The sequence below is a fragment of the Podarcis cretensis genome, assembly GCF_951804945.1.
Source record: "Podarcis cretensis genome assembly, chromosome: 7".
Classification (NCBI taxonomy): Eukaryota; Metazoa; Chordata; class Lepidosauria; order Squamata; family Lacertidae; genus Podarcis; species Podarcis cretensis.
The window spans coordinates 83,572,365-83,592,986 of record NC_137176.1 but is presented as its reverse complement, the minus strand read 5'-3'; the positions used below and the strand labels follow the sequence as shown (position 1 = coordinate 83,592,986).

General features: G+C 45.8%; 1 protein-coding gene across 1 annotated transcript in view; it reads right to left on the bottom strand.

The window, feature by feature from the left end:
- The window catches only part of CCN4 (cellular communication network factor 4), a 31,966-nt gene extending 15,607 nt beyond the window's left edge, over window positions 1-16,359 (bottom strand). The window contains exon 1 of the mRNA XM_079984452.1: window positions 16,117-16,359. Within this exon, the coding sequence (XP_079840578.1) occupies window positions 16,117-16,164 (48 nt within the window). The 5' untranslated portion in view covers window positions 16,165-16,359. The remainder of the gene's footprint in view (window positions 1-16,116) is intronic.
- Between the last annotated feature and the right edge of the window lie 4,263 nt (window positions 16,360-20,622).

Below are 20,622 nucleotides of genomic sequence, written 5' to 3'. Positions count from 1 at the left end.
TCAATATCCTTCTTAAATTGTGGCACCCAGAGCTGGACACAGTATTCCAGGTGTGGTTTCACCAAAGCATAAATAGAGCAGTACTATTACTTCCTCTGATGTGAACACTGTGTTTTTGTGGATTAGAAGGAAAGCACAGTTGCCATCTCTTAAAACTGACTCCCTTCTTGTGCCACTAGAAAGCAAGCTATATTTAGCAAATGACCCATTTTTGTTGCAAAGGGACAAAGCAAAGGGAAAACTTATTTTGTTGTTCACCATTGTGCAAAGCACTGGAATGGGACAGTTGAAAATAATTGGCAATGATTACCCAGTAGTAAATAGTAGTATGACAAAGAGATACTTGCTGCAGGCTCCGTTGCCTTTTCTTGCGGCTCCACCTAGTGGTGCAAATATTTTCTGAGCCTGCAATTGCAAGTTTCACTAGCGGTGATGTCTGCAACCCTCCTTTTAGCAACCAAAATTATAATAGAAAAATACAGTATGACCACCACCCAACAGCAGCAGATGCAACCCAAAATAAAATAAAAAAAGCATGAACCAGCCAAGCTAAAATCAGAATTACAAAATGTTATACTTCTGGAGGAATAAGACACCGTTCAATGTATCAGGGATGGGGAACCAACAGGTCTCCTGATCTTGTACTCCCAGCTCCCATCACCTTTGCTATAGGCTTACTCACACATTACACTGAACACAGGAACAAGCTGTCTGGATGAATGCACATGTGTTTGTAACATGGAGCGGACACTTGTTGATTTGTACAACTCTGTACAATTTCAAATGCCCGAGAAACAAGTCTAGATCCAGTCCAGAGATCAACTGGGATAAAAGCAGTGCTTTTTTGCAGCCAGAACTCACCAGAACTCAGTTTTGGCACCTCTCATTTGGTTGCCATTGCCATTATAAGAAAACAAGGGAGGCGTTCATGGTGAGTTCCGGCACCTCTTTTTCTAGAAAAGAATTGCACTGGATAAAAGAAGGCTTGCAGGGAGAGAAAGGTCTTCAACAGGCACAGAAAAGGCAATAGATAAAGGTAAAGGGACCCCTGACAGTTAGGTCCAGTTGTGGACGACTCTGGGGTTGCGGCGCTCATCTCGCTTTATTGGCTGAGGGAGCCGGCGTACAGCTTCCGGGTCATGTGGCCAGCATGACTAAGCCGCTTCTGGTGAACCAGAGCAGCGCATGGAAACGCCGTTTACCTTCCCGCCAGAGAGGTACCTATTTATCTACTTGCACTTTGACGTGCTTTCAAACTGCTAGGTTGGCAGGAGGAGGGACCGAGCAACGGGAGCTCACCCCGTCAGGAGAATTTGAACTGCCGACCTTCTGATCGGCAAGCCCTAGGCTCTGTGGTTTAGACCACAGCACCACCCGCATCCTGAAAAGGCAATAGAGACTTCCTAATATGTAGTGGGACTAACTAATAAGTCCTGGGACTCAGCTACATTAGTAAAGAAACAACGATTTGAAGGCACTATAAACATGCAACACCAGATGGCGCCAGAGAGCAGGAAATTTTTATACACCTTTTCCCATAGGGGTTTTTGTTATTATTGTTATAACGATCTAATGTCTGACTTATTTATAGAGTTCCCGCCCCCCTGTGTGTACATCCATCCCTGGATTACTTAAACTAAACGGCTAAAACTATCCTATCTAAGCTTCCCTTTCAAGCTGCAAAGGGATGTATCCTGCTGAACTCACAAATGTGGGGAAGAAAGGATAATACCTAATAAATATATCATCTCCTAGCATGTATTCACATCCCAACAGCCAGCCTAATTGGTCCAGATGCATAATCTGGAGGATTGTAGGATCCTCAGGAGCAATTTTTGGGACCACCCAGCGAGGCTGTAAGGAGGACAAGTGAAACGAGAGAAAGAGAGAGAGCTTTTTATTTTTTAAAAAAGCTACATTTGTTGATGCAATATATAGACTGGCCTATAGAGATTTATGGCTGGATTAGCCCAAGCTGCTATTTTTAACTGAGATGCAAGATGGATTTCTAGTTGCATTGTGCGGTAAAGATGTCTGTGGGAAGCATGTGGGAAAGTCTTTCTTGAGTTCCAGATTCCCACATACATCTAATTAAAATGAGAAATGAAGGACCACATACATTCTTCTTGGTCAAAAGGTTGCTTGGGTTGGCAGAAGCACTTAGTGCTTAGCATTCTTGTATGTTTTCCCAGAAGAGTCACCCAACTTATTTTCTTCTTTCTCTGTTTGGTCAGGGAGAAGGAATTCAGCGTTACGGGCAGGGGGAGACGGGAAGAGTTTGCTGTTGATTCTCCTTCCATTTGGGGTTTCTTCACCAACAGTATTTGATTTATGTAGGAACTGGGGAATACCTGGTTCACTTCCCCACGTTGACAATTTGCAGCCCTCATACCCCACAAACATCCCGAAGAAAAAGGGACATCCATTTTCCCCCAATGAGAGCACAGCGGCCATTTTGGTTACCGTGATCTCTCCTCCCAAAAAACACTTGGGGGGGACATGGTATTGTGTGCCACCCCAAAATATACATTTTGGGGCACCATGAGAGCACAACACTGAAAAAAAGTGTATTTTTTGGGCTCCGTGATCTTGTGCGGATGACTCACACGGGAAGACTTGCATCCCAGTTTTGGGACTCAACAGATTGGCCCTCCAACCTCTGCATAAAAACCTCCAAGGGAGTAGAGGCCACAATCTCCTGAGGGAGGCCATTCCACAGTCAAACAGCTCTTACTGTCAGAAAGTTTTTCCTGAAAGTTTTTTAACAGAAAGTTTTTCCTGAAAGTTTTTTAACATCTATATGAAGCCGCTGGGAGGGATCATCAGGAGGTTTGGGCTGGGTGTTCATCAATATGCAGATGATACCCAGCTCTACCTCTCTTTTAAATCAGAACCAGTGAAGGCGGTGAAGGTCCTGTGTGAGTGCCTGGAGGCGGTTGGAGGATGGATGGCGGCTAATGGATTGAGGTTGAATCCTGACAAGACAGAAGTACTGTTTTTGGGGGACAGGGGGCCCTGGTCCTGAATAGGGTAACTGTGCCCCTGAAGGACCAGGTGCGCAGCCTGGGAGTCATTTTGGACTCACAGCTGTCCATGGAGGCGCAGGTCAATTCTGTATCCAGGGCAGCTGTCTACCAACTCCACCTGGTACGCAGGCTGAGACCCTACCTGCCTGCGGACTGTCTCGCCAGAGTGGTGCATGCTCTAGTTATCTCCCGCTTGGACTACTGCAATGCGCTCTACGTGGGGCTACCTTTGAAGGTGACCCAGAAACTACAACTAATCCAGAATGCGGCAGCTAGACTGGTGACTGGGGGCGGCCGCCAAGACCACATAACACCGGTCTTGAAAGACCTACATTGGCTCCCAGTACGTTTCCGAGCACAATTCAAAGTGCTGGTGTTGACCTTTAAAGCCCTAAACGGCCTCGGCCCAGTATACCTGAAGGAGCGTCTCCACCTCCATCGTTCTGCCCGGACGCTGAGGTCCAGCGCCGAGAGCCTTCTGGCGGTTCCCTCATTGCGAGAAGCAAAGCTACAGGGAACCAGGCAGAGGGCCTTCTCGGTCGTGGCGCCTGCCCTGTGGAACGCCCTCCCATCAGATGTCAAAGCAATAAATAACTACCTGACATTCAGAAGACATCTTAAGGCAGCCCTGTTCAGGGAAGTTTTTAATCTGTGATATTTTAGTGTATTTTTGGTTTTTATGGAAGCCGCCCAGAGTGGCTGGGGAGACCCAGCCAGATGGGCGGGGTACAAATAATAAATTATTATTATTATTATATGATGTTTAGTTGGAATTTCCTTCCTTGTAACTTGAAGCCATGGATTCGAGTCCTACCCTCTAGGGCAGGAGAATGTGAAGTGTAGGTGGGTCCCCACGAGGCAAGACACAGTGGTAACAGCAAGAGCCTTTATTGAACTACATAACTGGGAAACAGGGGCAAAGCTACTGCTTATATACATTCCTGAAAGCCTGGGCCACTCCCACTCCCAGCGTGATTGGCTGTCTAAACTTCCAAGCTGCAAATCAAGACTCAGAGTTCAAGGGCCAATGGCAGTGGCCCAAATCCTGAAATGTTCTGTGATTGGACATCTTGTATCGAATCAGGAGCTCAGAATCCTTAGTCCAGACTCAGGCTCAGGCAAACACAGACCACTGAATACATAACAGAAGGCAAGCTTATTCCCTCTTCCAGGTGACAGCCCTTGAGATATTTGAAGATGGCTAGCATATCTCCTCTCAGTCCCCTTTTACAGGCTAAATGTCGGAGGGTATGGGTCAATAATAATAATCAATAATAATTAATTATTATTATTGTTATTATTATTATTGTTAATAATAAGAATAAGAATAAGAATAAGAATAAGAATAAGTAATTAGTAATAGGCCCTTGAAAGCCTTTCCAGGTTACACCCCCAGCCCAAGGCAAACCCTTCACTGGTCCTACTTTGAACCTTCCTGCCTTCTCTCCTGGCTGTGGGACGACCCTGAATTCCCATGATTCCTCTTGCTTCCCTGGTTGGAGAGCAGAAAGGGCTGTTTGAGCATGTGCAAGAATTACCCTAATGTAGAAAAGCAAGCTTTACGTCCATTGCTCCATCTCCTCCTCCTCCTTTTTTGACAGATAGTCTGTTGCATGCAATAAGCATCACCCTATACAGCCATTTCCCCTACCTGCTCAGATTCTTCTTCTGTTGAATTTCCCTGAAGATATGTGACTGGGGTAAGTTTTTCCTTAACTTAAGTGTTCCCTCAAAGCTCAACGACTTGATTACATGGTTGTCTGCAAAAAGTCAGGGGCTGCAAGGAACGAAGGACGTTGCCAGGGTTTCAGAGTTGAATTTTGTGATGCCGTTCCTCATAGCCCATTACCAACTATTTTTACTACGTATTTTGCAGTTTCTGTATTGTGATTTCATGTTGTGAACCGTCCTGAGCTCTATGGATGAAAGGAAGTATCCAAATAATGATGGGGCTGCTGATATAATAATAATAATAATAATAATAATAATAATAATAATAATAATAATATGGCCCTCTCAAAGTTGCCCAGAAGGAAATGTAGCCCTCCGGCTGAGAAAGGTCACCTACCCTTTGTACAAGGCTTAAATATCTACCAACTCAAAATCAATGGGAAGGGGGACGCAATGAATTTTGACTGCATCTCACCCAGCATTAGGGCAGAAGGTTTAAGAAACGTTCTCCACTTTTAATGCCCTGTTTCTAGTCGAGCTGTTTATCTAGGTAGAACACATGCAGCTGTAGCAACAAGAAAGTGCAACCTGAAAGCAAACAGTACATTTTATTTTTTTTTAATTTTTGTAATTCTCCTTTTCTTCACCTTGTAAAGAGCACAGGGATCTGTGCAGAAATAGCCTCAGCTGGAAATTTAGTCAACAAGGCTGCCTTGGCTGAGATTGCACTTGGTGGACTCCAGAAAAGGGCTCAGAATTGTGGCTTTTGGATTCTGCTTATTAGTTCTGGACTCCGTGTTTGAAACAGAAACAGTGGGTAGAATTCTGGCACACCCAGACAGCTGCGAAGTAACTTGGTTTTCATTGCATCTCAGTTCCTTTTGCAAATGGAACCATTTCACTGGTTGCGGGGAACATAGAGTTTCTCTTTCGCTCCCACCCAGGAAGTGAGAGGCTGGGAGAAGAGAGGGACAAAAGTTAAGATGTATCTGTGAGATAGGATTCTGTGCTTATCCATCTCTTCTATCTTTTCTCTATTCTTTTTTTTCCTCCTTCATTTTTACTTTGTGTGTGTGTGTGTGTATGTGTGTGTAATTAGTTTGCCTTTTAATGAGGGTGAAAGAGGAGAGCACAAAATATGGTCCAAAGCTCAACATAAAAAAAACTAAGGTCATGGCCACTGGGCCCATCACCTCCTGGCAAATAGAAGGGGAAGAAATGGAGGCAGTGAGAGATTTTACTTTCTTGGGCTCTGTGATCACTGCAGATGGTGACCAGCAGTCACGAAATTGAAAGATGCCTGGTTCTTGGGAGAAAAGCAATGACAAACCTAGACAGCATCTTAAAACACAGAGACATCACCTTGCCGACAAAGGTCCGTATAGTAAAAGCTATGGTTTTCCCAGTAGTGATGTATGGAAGTGAGAGCTGGACCATCAAGAAGGCTGATCGATGAAGAATTGATGCTTTTGAATTATGTGCTGGAGGAGACTCTTGAGAATCCCATGGACTGCAAGAAGATCAAACCTATCCATTCTAAAGGAAATCAGCCCTGAGTGCTCACTGGAATGACAGATCCTGAAGCTGAGGCTCCAATACTTTGGCCGCCTCATGAGAAAAGAAGACTCCCTGGAAAAGACCCTGATGTTGGGAAAGATGGAGGGCACAAGGAGAAGGGGATGACAGAGGACGAGATGGTTGGACAGTGTTCTCGAAGCTACCAGCATGAGTTTGACCAAACTGTGGGAGGCAGTGGAAGACAGGAGTGCCTGGCGTGCTCAGGTCCATGGGTTCACGAAGAGTCGGACACGACTAAACAACTAATCAATAACAAAGTTTGCCTTTTATTGTGATGCAAGAAGTGTCATAAAAAGCAGGGGTAGGCAAACTAAGGCCTGGGGGCCAGATCCGGCCCAATCACCTTCTAAATCTGGTCTGCGGACGGTCCTGGAATCAGCATGTTTTTACATGAGTAGAATGTGTCCTTTTATTTAAAATGCATCCCTGGGTTATTTGTGGGGCATAGGAATTTGTTCATTCCTTCCCTCCCCAAAAAAATACATTTCTGCCGCCCACACAAGGTCTGAGGGACAGTGGACCGGCCCCCTGCTGAAAAAGTTTGCTGACCCCTGATAAAAAGAAAGAGAGAAAGAAAGAAAGAAAGAAAGAAAGAAAGAAAGAGAAACATTTAAACATAAGGGGGCAGCATTGAGGCAAAATTGAGGCCACACTTTACTTGAAAGACTAGACTGAGAATGAAGGAGGGCAGGGTTGCAGGTGAAAACTTTTTGCCGGGGTATCTAGTTGCTTTGGTTCTTCTTTAAAAATAAAAATTCACAGGCCACATCTTCCTTGAGTTTCACTTGAGAGCATAGCAGGATATGGTGCTGCTAATGTATTCTGGTCCAAAACCGGCAAGATGCTAGCTTGATATTTGTCCCCTAACATGCAGGAGTTATTTTGGCACACAGGTTGCAAGCACAGATATGGATCAGGATAGTAGCAAGAACAGGAGAGTTTCAATCTGCATAGGAAATTGAAGCAAATAGGGGCCTTGATCCATAGTGGGAGACAAAGCGTTATATCCCCCTAACCATCTTCTCCCCACATAATATATCCTGCCTTTCCCCCAGAACCAGGACTCAAAGTGGCTCACAATTCAAACTCCCCTCCTAGCTACAAGCATATAAAAAGTGGCATTTTTTTTTTTTAAAAAAAGGAATTGCTTGTGCAATTAAAAAGCCCATATATACATGGCTCTCAGTCCAGATCTGTCCCAATTGCACTGGTGACCTTGAGGCAAGAGGACAACGATTAAGGCTATAGATACAGAAATTACAGAACCACAGATTTGTAGAGTTGGGCTGGCCTCTTTTGAGCGAAGTGGGAGTTCCTCCACAGCAGTAGGGGGCGCCACAGCAATGCTGTAGAATGGAGAGTGAGAGCTGGGGGGGGGGGTGCACCATGTTTTAGCATCGCACAGGGCACCACTGAAATTTGAGAGCTCCAAAGTCCTGACCACTGCTTTACCTAATGGTAGGGCAAGAGATGGATATTCATCCCAGTGTTCCATTGCACCAGAAGCGGTTTAGTCCTGCTGGCCACATGAGCCAGAAAACTGTCTGTGGACAAACGCCTGCTTCCTTGGCCTGAAAAGCAAGATGAGCACCACATCCCATAGTCACCTTTGACTGGACTTCAGCATCCAGAGGCCCTTTAGTTTGTTTTTTACCTTTACACCAGACAGAATCTTGGGTATAGACTAGGGCTGGGCAATATTTGGTTTTCAGCAGCGTAATATATCAGCAGCGGATGCCTGATTCTTGTCTTCCAAAGCAACGTTCTATTTTGAATTTAATTTCATTCTATTTTGAATTTAAAAATGGAAAGTGTAATTCTGGTGGTCAACAAAAGAAGTTTAAAGACTGTCTCAAGGCAAATCTTAAAAAAAATGTAGTATAAACATTGGCAACTGGGAAACACTGGCCTGTGAGCGCTCCAGTTGGAGAACAGCCTTTTACCAAAGGTGTCATGGGCTTTGAAGACGCTCAAACTCAGGACAAAAGGGAGAAACATGCTAAGAGGAAGGCACACTTGGCAAACCCTCACCATAATCAACTTCTGCCTGGAAACCTATGTGGAAGGACATGTGGATCCAGAATTGGCCTCCACAGTCACTTACGGACTCACTTTTAAAACCATGTTTATGGAAGATAATCTGACTCGGCTATGAGTGATCGCCAAAGAAGATGTTGTTGTTTAGTCGTTTAGTCGTGTCCGACTCTTCGTGACCCCATGGACCAACCAAAGAAGATATCAGCATCTAATTACCACAATATGCTGATAAATCACGATATCTGGAATGCAGCTCAGCTGCTCCGGATATAATTTATCAATATCACCCAACACTAGTATACACCAGCGGATCCGAGTTCAGATTCCACACTCAAATTCCACACGCTGCTCAAGACACTATCAACCCTTTCCGAATGGTTGTGTGGATAATGAAACAGCTCTCCATTCTTGCTCTTAGAAGAAAGGACTGGATCCAGCTCCGATTAACAGCAAGTGACCTTTCCCGCTGTTTGAATGTGGGATGTTTCAGCAGAGCCGAGGTTACGTACAGGGGAAATTTGGCACAGAATGAAAGGAGATTAGCAAGCATGTTTGAAGTCCGCGGAGTGGGAGGTGCTGCCTTACGCTTGGGTAAAAATAAAAATAATGCCACATATTTACTCCATCCCCCCTCCCACTCACCGGCAGGATGTCTAGAGTATTTTCTGCTGAAATTGTTTAGTCTGCTAGATCGCAGACGTCCCGGAAGCGAGACATGTTTCGTTGCAAGAGTCAGCATGCTCCTCTGCCTCATTGGGCAAATAATTATCTATAAAAGAGAATAAACATTGTGTACCTAATAGCTACATGTGTGTAGATTGGAGCCCAGCTGAATTCCTAAGTCCACTCCCCTTATTACGTTAGCAGGGCATATCGCTCTTTTCGCTGCTTGGTTTCCATTTAATAGTTTGGGTGCAATCAAATGCATGTCTACTCAGAAATAACCCCTGTTTAATTCCCCTGCATTTGTTTCATGATAAGCATGTATCGCAGAAACAGCCAGTGTGAGGTCCTCCAGTTCACTGGCCATCATCCCTAACCATTGGCCATGCTGGCTGGATTCATGGGAGTTGTAGTCCCTTGACATCTATTGGCTACTTCTGAGATTTCTGCTCGCGAATGTGTTTTATGTCTATATATTTTTACGCAGAAAGCTGATTTGGATGCTTTACGTGAGTCACATACTCAAGTCATGCCACACACTTCTAGCATACCGTTAAGGAATTAAGTATATTCTGAGGGTAGGGGAAGTACCCATTTTACAGGTGGGGAGGTTTGTACTTGAACTAGTCTCCAGAGCCTCCAACATTTCCCCAATGAAAGTAAGGACATTCTATTCCATACCCTCCAACATTTCTACATTGGAAATTGGGGTGTCCTAAGGAAAACCGGGACCTTCCGGGATCAAATCAGAAACCTGGGCAGCTTCTGTAAATCCGGGACTGTCCCTGGAAAATAGGGACACTTGGAGGGTCTGTCGTCTCTGCATCAGCCTGTGATATCCACGGCAGAGAAATCAATGGCACGTGCAAAACTCAAGGAAGTGAGCCAAGCCCAAGGCTGTGGGTCTTGCTTTGCTACTGTTCCCCCTGAAGAAAGAGGAAAGATGCTGGACCACCCCTGGGGGACAATGGACCCCCCCACCCACTGAGTTGCAACAGCTGGCCTTGACATCAGACTTCTGGGTGGAGAGTTTAAAGGGGGGAGATTGTTGGCTTGAGGTGAATGATTTTTGGACTAAGGGGAGGATGAGGATTTGTTTATGTTTGTTTACTTGTGAATTAGTGGTTCTCAGTATTGTAATAATAAAAATAATAAAAATAATAAAAATAATAAAAATAATAAAAATAATAAAAATAATAAAAATAATAAAAATAATAAAAATAATAAAAATAAAAATAAGATGTATTTATATCCTGCTCTCCCCAGCTGAAGCCGAGCTCAGAGTGGCTAACAACAGTAAAAGTAACAGTTTACATAAAATCACAAACAATTAATTGAAATGCATTCTAGAATCAATTCATTCTAAAATCAATTCAGAATTAAATTAATGGCACCCATTGGGCTAGAGTTCTCTGAGGATTACCAAAGGAGGGGGTCAAACTGTGCCTTGGCCAAAGGCCTGGTGGAACAGCTCTGTCTTGCAGGCCATGCGGAAAGATATCAAATCCCGCAGGGCCCTAGTCTCTTGTGAGAGAACGTTCCACCAGATTGGGGCCACAGCCGAAAAAGCCCTGGCTCTGGCTGAGGCCAGCCTAACCTACCTGTGGCCCGGGACCTCCAAGAAGTTTTTGTTTGAAGACCGTAAGGTCTTCCATGGGACATTCCAGGAGAGGCGGTCCCGTAGGTACGAGGGTCCTAGGCCGTATAGGGCTTTAAATGTTAAAACCAGCACCTTAAACCTGATCCTGTACTCCACCAGGAGCCAGTGCAACTGGTATAGTTCCCATGAGTCCAGCCAGCATGGCCAATGGTTAGGGATGATTGCCAGTGATCTGGAGGACCCCACCCTGGCTGTTTCTGCTATACATGCTTATCATGAAATAAATGCAGGGGAATTAAACAGGGGTTATTTCTTTGTTTGTTATTTGAGTTTTATGGTTCTTATATTATATGAACGACTAATGTATTCCCCCTGCTTTCCTCCTCTATGGTAATATATATTGAATATCCTTTCCCCACCTCACCCCTTTTCCCTTTTTTTGATGCAAGTCGCTTGGAGACCTTTGGGAGACAGGCGACGAATAAGTCTAATCAATGAAGTGAAATGGAAAATGAGGAAGGGTGAAGTTGAGTCTGTAAAAATAGCTTCGCGTCAGGACTTGTCCCAGCTTTGGGATTCTCAGTCTATAAAGAAGGTAATATGTGAATCCGCAGACATCTTGAACACAGAGCAATGCCTCTCTCTCTCTCTCTCTCTCTCTCTCTCTCTCTCTCTCTCTCACACACACACACACACACACACACACACATGATGAGCCACAGAAGAGCCACAGCAGTGGAAGAACACTTGCTTCTATGCAAAACCAGGGTTGTAAAGACTGCGGAGAGAATAATTGGGTGCACTCTTCCCACCTTGGATCAAATCTACGCTTCCAGGTGCCATAAGAAAGCTGCAGAGATAGTGCAGGATAGTGCACACCCCGGAAATGATCTCTTTCAGCTTCTGCCTTCTGGAAGAAGGTACAGGGTTATAAAGACTAGGACTAGCTGCCTGAGAAACAGTTTCTACCCAAATGCGATTTTGGTTTTAAATGCAGTGTAAGAAGTCTTTATGGGAGCATATTGTATTTAATTATGGGGTATCAGAGTTTTTAGGGGGTTAACCAGGCTGGGATAGCTGGGATAGCAGGCTTGTTGGTTTCCGAATGTCTGGTGTTGATTTTCAATTTTGTTGCTCTGTATGGGACAATGACAATAAAGTGCTAGAAACAGCAATCCCTGAATATAGATATAGTTTACCTATGAGGTGGCCTTACCCCACATGTGCCCACTCAACCTCTTCAGCTGGAGGAATCAGGTCTGCTACAATTACCACATAATACCTGCTCTGCATTTGTAAGCACTCAATTGTTTGCTGCTGCAGCACCTGAACTTTGGAACTCCCTGCCTCTTGATCTCAAGCAGGCATCTTCACTGTGGTTTTTTAGGCACCTGATAAAAGCATGCTTGTTTAGGCAACCACTGAGCCTAGGGCTTGCCGATTGGAAGGTCGGCAGTTCGAATCCCTGTGACAGGGTGAGCTCCCGTAGTTCGGTCCCTGCTTCTGCCAACCTAGCAGTTCGAAAGCACGCCAGTGCAAGCGGATAAATAGGTACCGCTCCAGTGGGAAGGTGAACAGCGTTTCCATATGCTCTGGTTTGTCACGGTGTTCTGTTGCAGCAGAAGCGGTTTAGTCATGCTGGCCACATGACCCAGAAAGCTGTCCGTGGACAAATGCTGGCTCCCTCAGACTGAAAGTGAGATGAGTGCTGCCACAACCCCATAGTCACCTTTGACTGGACTTAACCGTCCAGGGGTCCTTTACCTTTATGCTTACCCAGGTACAGTGGTACCTCGGGTTAAGAACTTAATTTGTTCTGGAGGTCTGTTCTTAACCTGAAACTGTTCTTAACATGAAGCACCACTTTAGCTAATGGGGCCTCCAACTGCCACCGCACCACCGGAGCACGATTTCTGTTCTCACCCTGAAGCAAAGTTCTTAACCCGAGGTAATATTTCTGGGTCAGCGGAGTCTGTAACCTGAAGCGTATGTAACCCGAGGTACCACTGTATTTAGAAATGCTGATGCAATTTTTAATCTGTATTAGTCTTTTATTTTTTTGTATTGTTTTAGAGCAGAGGATTTCAACCTTTTTCAGGTCCAAGGCTCCCTTGACCAACTGCATTCTTTCTGCGGCACCTCTGTGGGGCTCGGGAGCCCAGTTACATCACACCTTGCCTGCAGAGCCAACAGCCTCTCACCCTTTTTCAAACACCTTCCCTTGTGAAGGGTTCCCTCAGTGCAGTGGCGTAGCGTGGGTTGTCAGCACCCGGGGCAAGGCAAGTAATTTGCACCCCCTAACCCGTGGATTTGCGCCCCCTAACCCTAACCCCCAGATGTTGCGCCCGGTGCGGCCAGGCCCCCCTGCACCCCCCACGCTACGCCACTGCCTCAGTGTTCTTTCCTCTCCCTTATCCTTGGGCAGCTGCAACTGCCAACCCTTGTCTCTCAGATGCCCACCCCACCCCAAAGAGAGGTGCCTCCTCACACTGCCCCACGGGGCCCTGGGAAGCACCCCCTGGCCAGTCCAAGAGGCCCCATTCGCCTGATGAGCTTATAGCTAGGGCTGCTGCAACAAACAGCTGTGCAAGCTTTTGGGAGGCAGAGATGCGAGAGGGCATCAGAAAAAGGGAGGGAAAGAAAGAGGGACAGAGGTCAGTGTTTCCCGCGGCACCCCTGACCATCATTCAAGGCACCCCAGGGTGCCACAACACACTGGTCGAAAACACTGTATTGTCATTTTTCTTGATTTTCTTGTTCTATCTTTCTGCAAACAGGGACGTGGGTGGCGCTGTGGGTTAAACCACAGAGCCTAGGGCTTGCCGAACAGAAGGTCGGCGGTTGGAATGCCCGCGACGGGGTGAGCTCCCGTTGCTTGGTCCCTGCTCCTGCCAACCTAGCAGTTCAAAAGCACGTCAAAGTGCAAGGAGTTGGGAAGGTAAACGGTGTTTCCGTGCGCTGCTCTGGTTCGCCAGAAGTGGCTTAGTCATGCTGGCCACATGACCCGGAAGCTGTACGGCGGCTCCCTTTGCCAATAAAGCGAGATGAGCGCCGCAACCCCAGAGTCGGCCAAGACTGGACCTAATGTTCAGGGGTCCCTTTACCTTTATCTTTCTGCAAACAGCTTTGAGGGTGTGTTTTTTTTTTTGGGGGGGGGTGTTTTTTACACTCAAGCAGTGTATACATTTAATGAAATGAATTTTATACATGGACACAACTGTTTTTGCCATTTAAAGGCATATTTCTAGAAATAAACAATGGCAGAAGCAAGAGGGAGAAAAGCAGAGTGGCTCGCGATGACTCCGCCCACAGAGCCAGCTCATCCATAGAGAACAAGTGGAGGGGCAGCTGTAGGGGAAGGACCATAGCTCAATGGGAGAACATCTGCTTTGAGTGCAGACGGTCCTGGGTCTGACCCCTAGTGGTAGGACCAGGGAAAAATAGCTTCCTGGTAAACCTGGAGGACTGAGCTGGATGGACTGAGTATAAGGCATCGTCCCAGGACGATGCTCTTTTTGATCAGTGCCCAGGAGGGAGAAGGAGAGAGGCTGTGCCATTGATAGAGGGGCTGCAAAGACAGCTTTGCAGAGGCTGCTTTCATTGGGTCAGTGTTGCTTATGTCCCTCAAATCACAACTGAGAGCCTTTTCGGTCTCTGCCGGCTGCAGGTGGGAATTGGGAATCCCTGATGCTTATGGAGAAAAGCTTGCAATGGGGATTTTCATCAAGATCGTGGCTGGCGTGAAGGGTTAAACCTCCTCTGTCCGTGCACTGCAGTCTCAGTGCAAATGACACTGTCCCATGTCTGCATAGCTGTCAACGTTTCCCTTTTCTTGCAAGAAATCCTATTCAGAATAAGGGAATTTCCCTTTTAAAAAGGGGAAAGTTGACAGCTATGCATGCCTGTCATTAAACAAGGTAGCAATGACAGCCTGTTTGCAAGTACAGTCGTACCTTGGAAGTCGAACGGCATCTGTTCTGGAAGTCCGTTCGATTTCCAAAACGTTTGGAAACCAAAGCATGGCTTCTGATTGGCTGCAGGAAGCTCCTGCAGCCAATCGGAAGCCACAGAAGCCCTGTTGAATGTTCGGCTTCCAAAAGAACGTTCAAAAACCAGAACACTCAGTTCCAGGTTTCGATCGTTCAGGAGCCGATTTGTTCAGGAGCCAAGGTGTTTGAGATCCAAGATATGACTGTAATGCAATTAGGGCCACGGATAGGATGTAAAAAGGGCCTTAGTTCCCTTGTTCCTGGGACTGTGCCATTATTCATCGTCATTCCTATGATTTTGAAAGCTCCAATTTCTTTTTTAAAAAATAAAAAATCTCCAGGAGCTATTCTTTGATTGGCCCTTGTAAAGAGTTTCTGTTTTTCTTGCTCCTAAGATAGACTCTTCCTGCTGCTTGCTGCTCCACAATGGGTCAGTTTAGGAATGGCGGTATAAAGAACTTGTTGGCGGCTGCTGTTCCTGTTCCTTAAGTAAAATCTGCCGAGTAGTAGTACACATCCCTAGCCCTCTCTTGCTTGCCAATGATGGACGACGACTGAATGTGCTTTGCAGAGCCCCAGAGAACCTGCAAGGCTGCCACTCTGCCTTGCCAGCTCTCCTGCCTGAGCATCCCAGGAAACTGATATATCACCTCCCACTGCAAAAGCATATTCCAAGCATAAAAGAAAACTGCACATTACTCAACATTATTTGAAGTAACACGTTGCATGCCCAGTGTCCAGACTGCATGTCATGAGGCAGTTTCTCCTATTTCCCTACCTGGTTTTGACACTGCCCTGGGATGGGCATCTGAAAAAGCTGTCCGGTGTAAATCTTCACGATGAACAAAAACACTGCCTGCTTCTTTGAACCGCTTCACTCTCTCCTGCAAGCTCTTTGGCCAGATCACTTTTGCACCGCTTTTTTTCCAGTGCTCCCACCAGATGCAAAGCATTTGCAGTTTTGCTGACCCCTCTTTGCTTTCATTTCCCGGCGCTGCATCATCCCCACAGCTGCTGCCACGTGTGGTGTGTCTGGGGGCTCACTTACCCCCTCGCTCAGCAGCCAAACAATATTCTCCGTCTCCTCCTTTAGGCTCTGCTGAGCTTTCCCCCTGAATATCACTTCTTGCATCTCCTGTTCTTTTTCTCAATTTTATATTTTTGAGGACACCAGGGCACTCTCAAAAGTCACCCTGGCATCTCAAGACCACCCCAGTGGAACAGGGCGAGATCTGCGCAGAAATTAGATCTGTCCCTGAGTTCTTCCTTCCCACATCACTCAATCATCATTTGAGCTGTCAAGAAAACCTCAACATATTCCCTCTGGGGCACAATGCATTTTGAAGAGGGCTTTGCTTCCTCACCAGACCAGACATCTCCCCCTCTTTTCATCTGCTTCTTTCCCCAAACTCTATTGCTGGTAAGATACGCAGGGTTTCTGTTCTTGCATTATCCGCCACCCATCCTGTAGAAAACAGCCTTTTGCATTTTTTTCATCCAGGTTGCAAAAAACAAACATTTGGGAAACAAGAGGAAAAAGGAGAAGACCCACCTGCAGAATGCCGTTGGTTGCTAGAATCCAGGGCAAAAGCCACTTCATCACTGGAAGCCAGGATGAAAGACATTGATTGAACCCAGATCTTTTAAAAAGGAAAAAAAATAAAACTCCTTTTGGAACAAATTAGGCACCTCTTTGAGGGAATGCGGAGCGCAGCCGAGGTTGACAGTGGGTCTGACTTTTTCCTTTGGGCTCCAAGGGAGGTTTTATTGAAGACAGATCTGACGTCAGGGTAAAGGACGAGCCCTGCATTTTTCTTCGGGAGTAACTTTTCCTGCCTTTTTTTTCTTTTTTCTTTTCCCTTCCCCTTCCTTTGAGTGATTCGTCCCACACCTCCTCCTTCGCACTGTATTGCCTTCAGCCAGAAGATCCTTAAAGGAAAACTCGCTGCACATCGGCGAGAGAAGCTGTACTTTCCACACCATGCTCAAATGCTCAGAGTTCACCCGTAATTATGGTTATTTATGGCAGCCCTTGGCAGCCAAGGTAGGTTTGGCTGTGTGGGAATAAATAATTTTTTTTGGGGGGGGAGAGACAAGAGCTCTGTAGCTCTATCTGCACTGTATATTTACAGCACTTTTATACCACTTTATTTTATTTTATTTTCAAAAAAAAATTATTGCTTTTCATAAAATTATAAACAGACAAACAAACAAACAAACAAACAAACATCCTAACCTTATTAAAATTGCACTTATTAGCATTGTTAAGTGACAGTCTGAGCTTGTAGGGCAGCAGCTGGAGAAGGAGCAAAAAGGGTTTTCTCCTGTGTGTGTTTCTTGTGGCTGATTAGCTGTTCTCCCTGTGCAAAGGTCAGAGGAGGCAGGGTTTCTGTTGAGGTAGGTGATTAGCTGTGGGAGGAGCTTATCAGAGCTTGCAGGGCAGTGGCGCACGCCTAGCGGCGCACGCAGTTTGATCCATCTTTTAGATTTAGGGGAGCTAGTCTCAAACGTTTGTTGGGGGAGACCTAGGTTTTTTTGGGGGGGGGGGAGTTATTTGTCCTGTCTGCACACTTCTTATGATGGAGGACCGCTGTAGCCACCCCCAACGATACGTTCTCAAGATGGAGAGTGAGGGAACAGCTGCAGTCACCTGAGGTACCTACGCAATGTTTGCCATCTTGCCAAAGGTTGCAGGCAGCTTTACCTGCAGCAATTGCATGTTGATTGCCCTCTTAAAAGACAAAGTCCAGCAACTGGAGGAACGTGTAGCTACGCTCCAAAGAATTAGAGAGCTGGAACTCTTCTTGGAAGCAACAGAGCACACCGTCTCCACCAAGGAGGAGACAGGGGACTCCCCTGAGAAGGAGGCTAGTTCACCAACACAGGAGCCAGATATATGGAGAAACGAGACTCAAAGAAGTAGGAAGCCCAGGGTTCGCTCTGATTGTTTAGAAATACACAATCGCTTTGAGGTCCTCTCACCTAGCATGGAAGACGAAGAGCAGACTCCATTTGAGGATCTCTCCCTCATTACAGTCGATCAGGTATATGAAGACAAGCAGCAAAGTCAGTCCTCAGGGAATGTGCAGGTGACCTTGGAACGGACAGATCACGGAAGAACCCCGACCAAACCTAAGAGGAGGCGTGTAGTGGTGATAGGGGATTCCCTACTGAGGGGAACAGAAGCAGTGATCTGTGGGCCTGACAAGATGTCTCGGGAAGTGTGCTGTCTCCCCGGGGCTAAGATCCAAGATGTAACTGAACGACTGCAGGGAATCATAAAACCCACTGACAAATACCCCTTCCTCTTGGTTCATGTGGGAACCAATGACACTGCAAGCAATAGCCTCCAGAAGATCAAAAGAGACTATGAGGCTCTGGGCAGGAAATTGAAGCAATTAAATGCACAAATTGTCATAGAATCATAGAATCATAGAATCATAGAGTTGGAAGAGACCACAAGGGCCATCGAGTCCAACCCCCTGCCAAGCAGGAAACACCATCAGAGCACTCCTGACATATGGTTGTCAAGCCTCTGCTTAAAGACCTCCAAAGAAGGAGACTCCACCACACACCTTGGCAGCAAATTCCACTGTCGAACAGCTCTTACTGTCAGGAAGTTCTTCCTAATGTTTAGGTGGAATCTTTTTTCTTGTAGTTTGGAACCATTGCTCCGTGTCCGCTTCTCTGGAGCAGCAGAAAACAACCTTTCTCCCTCCTCTATGTGACATCCTTTTATATATTTGAACATGGCTATCATATCACCCCTTAACCTCCTCTTCTCCAGGCTAAACATGCCCAGCTCCCTTAGCCGTTCTTCATAAGGCATCGTTTTCAGGCCTTTGACCATTTTGGTTGCCCTCCTCTGGACACGTTCCAGTTTGTCAGTGTCCTTCCTGAACTGTGGTGCCCAGAACTGGACACAGTACTCCAGGTGAGGTCTGACCAGAGCAGAATACAGTGGCACTATTACTTCCCTTGATCTAGATGCAATACTCCTATTGATGCAGCCCAGAATTGCATTGGCTTTTTTAGCTGCCGCGTCACACTGTTGGCTCATGTCAAGTTTGTGGTCAACCAAGACTCCTAGATCCTTTTCACATGTACTGCTCTCAAGCCAGGTGTCACCCATCTTGTATTTGTGCCTCTCATTTTTTGTGCCCAAGTGCAATACTTTACATTTCTCCCTATTAAAATTCATCTTGTTTGTTTTGGCCCAGTTCTCTAATCTGTCAAGGTCGTTTTGAAGTGTGATCCTGTCCTCTGGGGTGTTAGCCACCCCTCCCAGTTTGGTGTCATCTGCAAATTTGATCAGGATGCCCTTGAGTCCATCATCCAAGTCATTGATAAAGATGTTGAATAAGACCGGGCCCAAGACAGAACCCTGTGGCACCCCACTAGTCACTCTTCTCCAGGATGAAGAGGAACCATTGATGAGCACCCTTTGGGTTTGGTCAGTCAGCCAGTTACAAATCCACTGAGTGGTAGCATAGTCAAGACCGCATTTTACCAGCTTCTTTACAAGAATATCATGGGGCACCTTGTCAAATGCCTTGCTGAAATCAAGGTAGGCTACATCCACTGCGTTCCCTTCATCTACCAGGCTTGTAATTCTGTCAAAAAAACGAGATCAGGTTAGTCTGACACGACTTATTTTTCAGAAATCCATGCTGACTATTGGTGATCACAGTATTCCTTTCTAGGTGCTCACAAACTGTTTGCTTAATGATCTGCTCCAGAATCTTCCCTGGTATTGATGTCAGACTGACTGGGCGGTAATTATTTGGGTCCTCTCTTTTCCCCTTTTTGAAAATAGGGACAACATTTGCCCTCCTCCAGTCTGCCGGGACTTCGCCTGTTCTCCAGGAATTCTCAAAGATGACTGCCAGTGGTTCTGAGATCACATCTGCCAGTTCTTTTAATACTCTTGGATGCAGTTCATCTGGCCCTGGAGACTTGAATACATCTAAACTAGCCAAGTATTCTTGTACTATCTCCTTAGTTATTCTGGGCTGTGTTTCCTCTGCTGAATCATTTGCTCCAAATTCTTCAGGTCGGGCATTGTTTTCTTTATCGGAGAAGACTGAGGCAAAGAAGGCATTGAGGAGTTCAGCCCTTTCTGTGTCCCCTGTTTGCATTTCACCATCTTCTCCTCTGAGTGACCCCACGGTTTCTTTGTTCTTCCTTTTGCTACGAACATACCCATAAAAGCCTTTTTTGTTGCTTTTAACCTCTCTAGCAAGCCTGAGTTCATTCTGTGCTTTAGCTTTTCTGATTTTGTGTCTACACATGCTGGCTATTTGTTTGAATTCCTCTTTGGTGGTTCCCCCCCCTTTCCATTTTTTGTACACATCCTTTTTTAATCTTAACTCAGTTAAAAGTTCTTTAGATAGCCACCCTGGCTTCTTTAGGCACCTTCCATGTTTCCGTCTCATTGGTATTGCCTGAAGTTGTGCTTTTACTATCTCCCTCTTAACAAACTCCCAGCCATCATGAACTCCCTTTCCTTTTAGTATTACTGTCCATGGGATCTCACCCAGCACTTCCCTAAGTTTTATGAAGTCGGCTTTCTTAAAGTCAAGAAATTGAGTCCTAGTATGCTTGGCTGCTCCTTTCCGCTGTATAGTAAACTTCAGAAGAGCATGATCACTCGCGCCTAATGATCCTTCCACTTCTACCCCACTAACCAGGTCATCAACATTGGTTAGGACCAGATCTAAAATGGCTGTTCCTCTTGTTGCTTCTCCCACTTTCTGGACAATGAAGTTGTCTGCAAGGCCAGTGAGGAATCTGTTTGACCTTATGCTCTTGGCTGAGTTTGACATCCAGCAAATATCCGGGTAATTGAAGTCCCCCATTACTACTATCTCCCTTCCTTTTGCATGCTTGGCCATCTGTTCCAGGAAGGCATCATCTATGTCCTCCGTTTGGCTTGGGGATCTATAGTAAACTCCCACAATGAGGTCCCTGTTATTCATCTCTCCCTTAATTTTGGCCCAAATGCTCTCACTTTGGCTTTGAGGTTCTAAATCTTGGATCTCTTCACAGGTATACACAT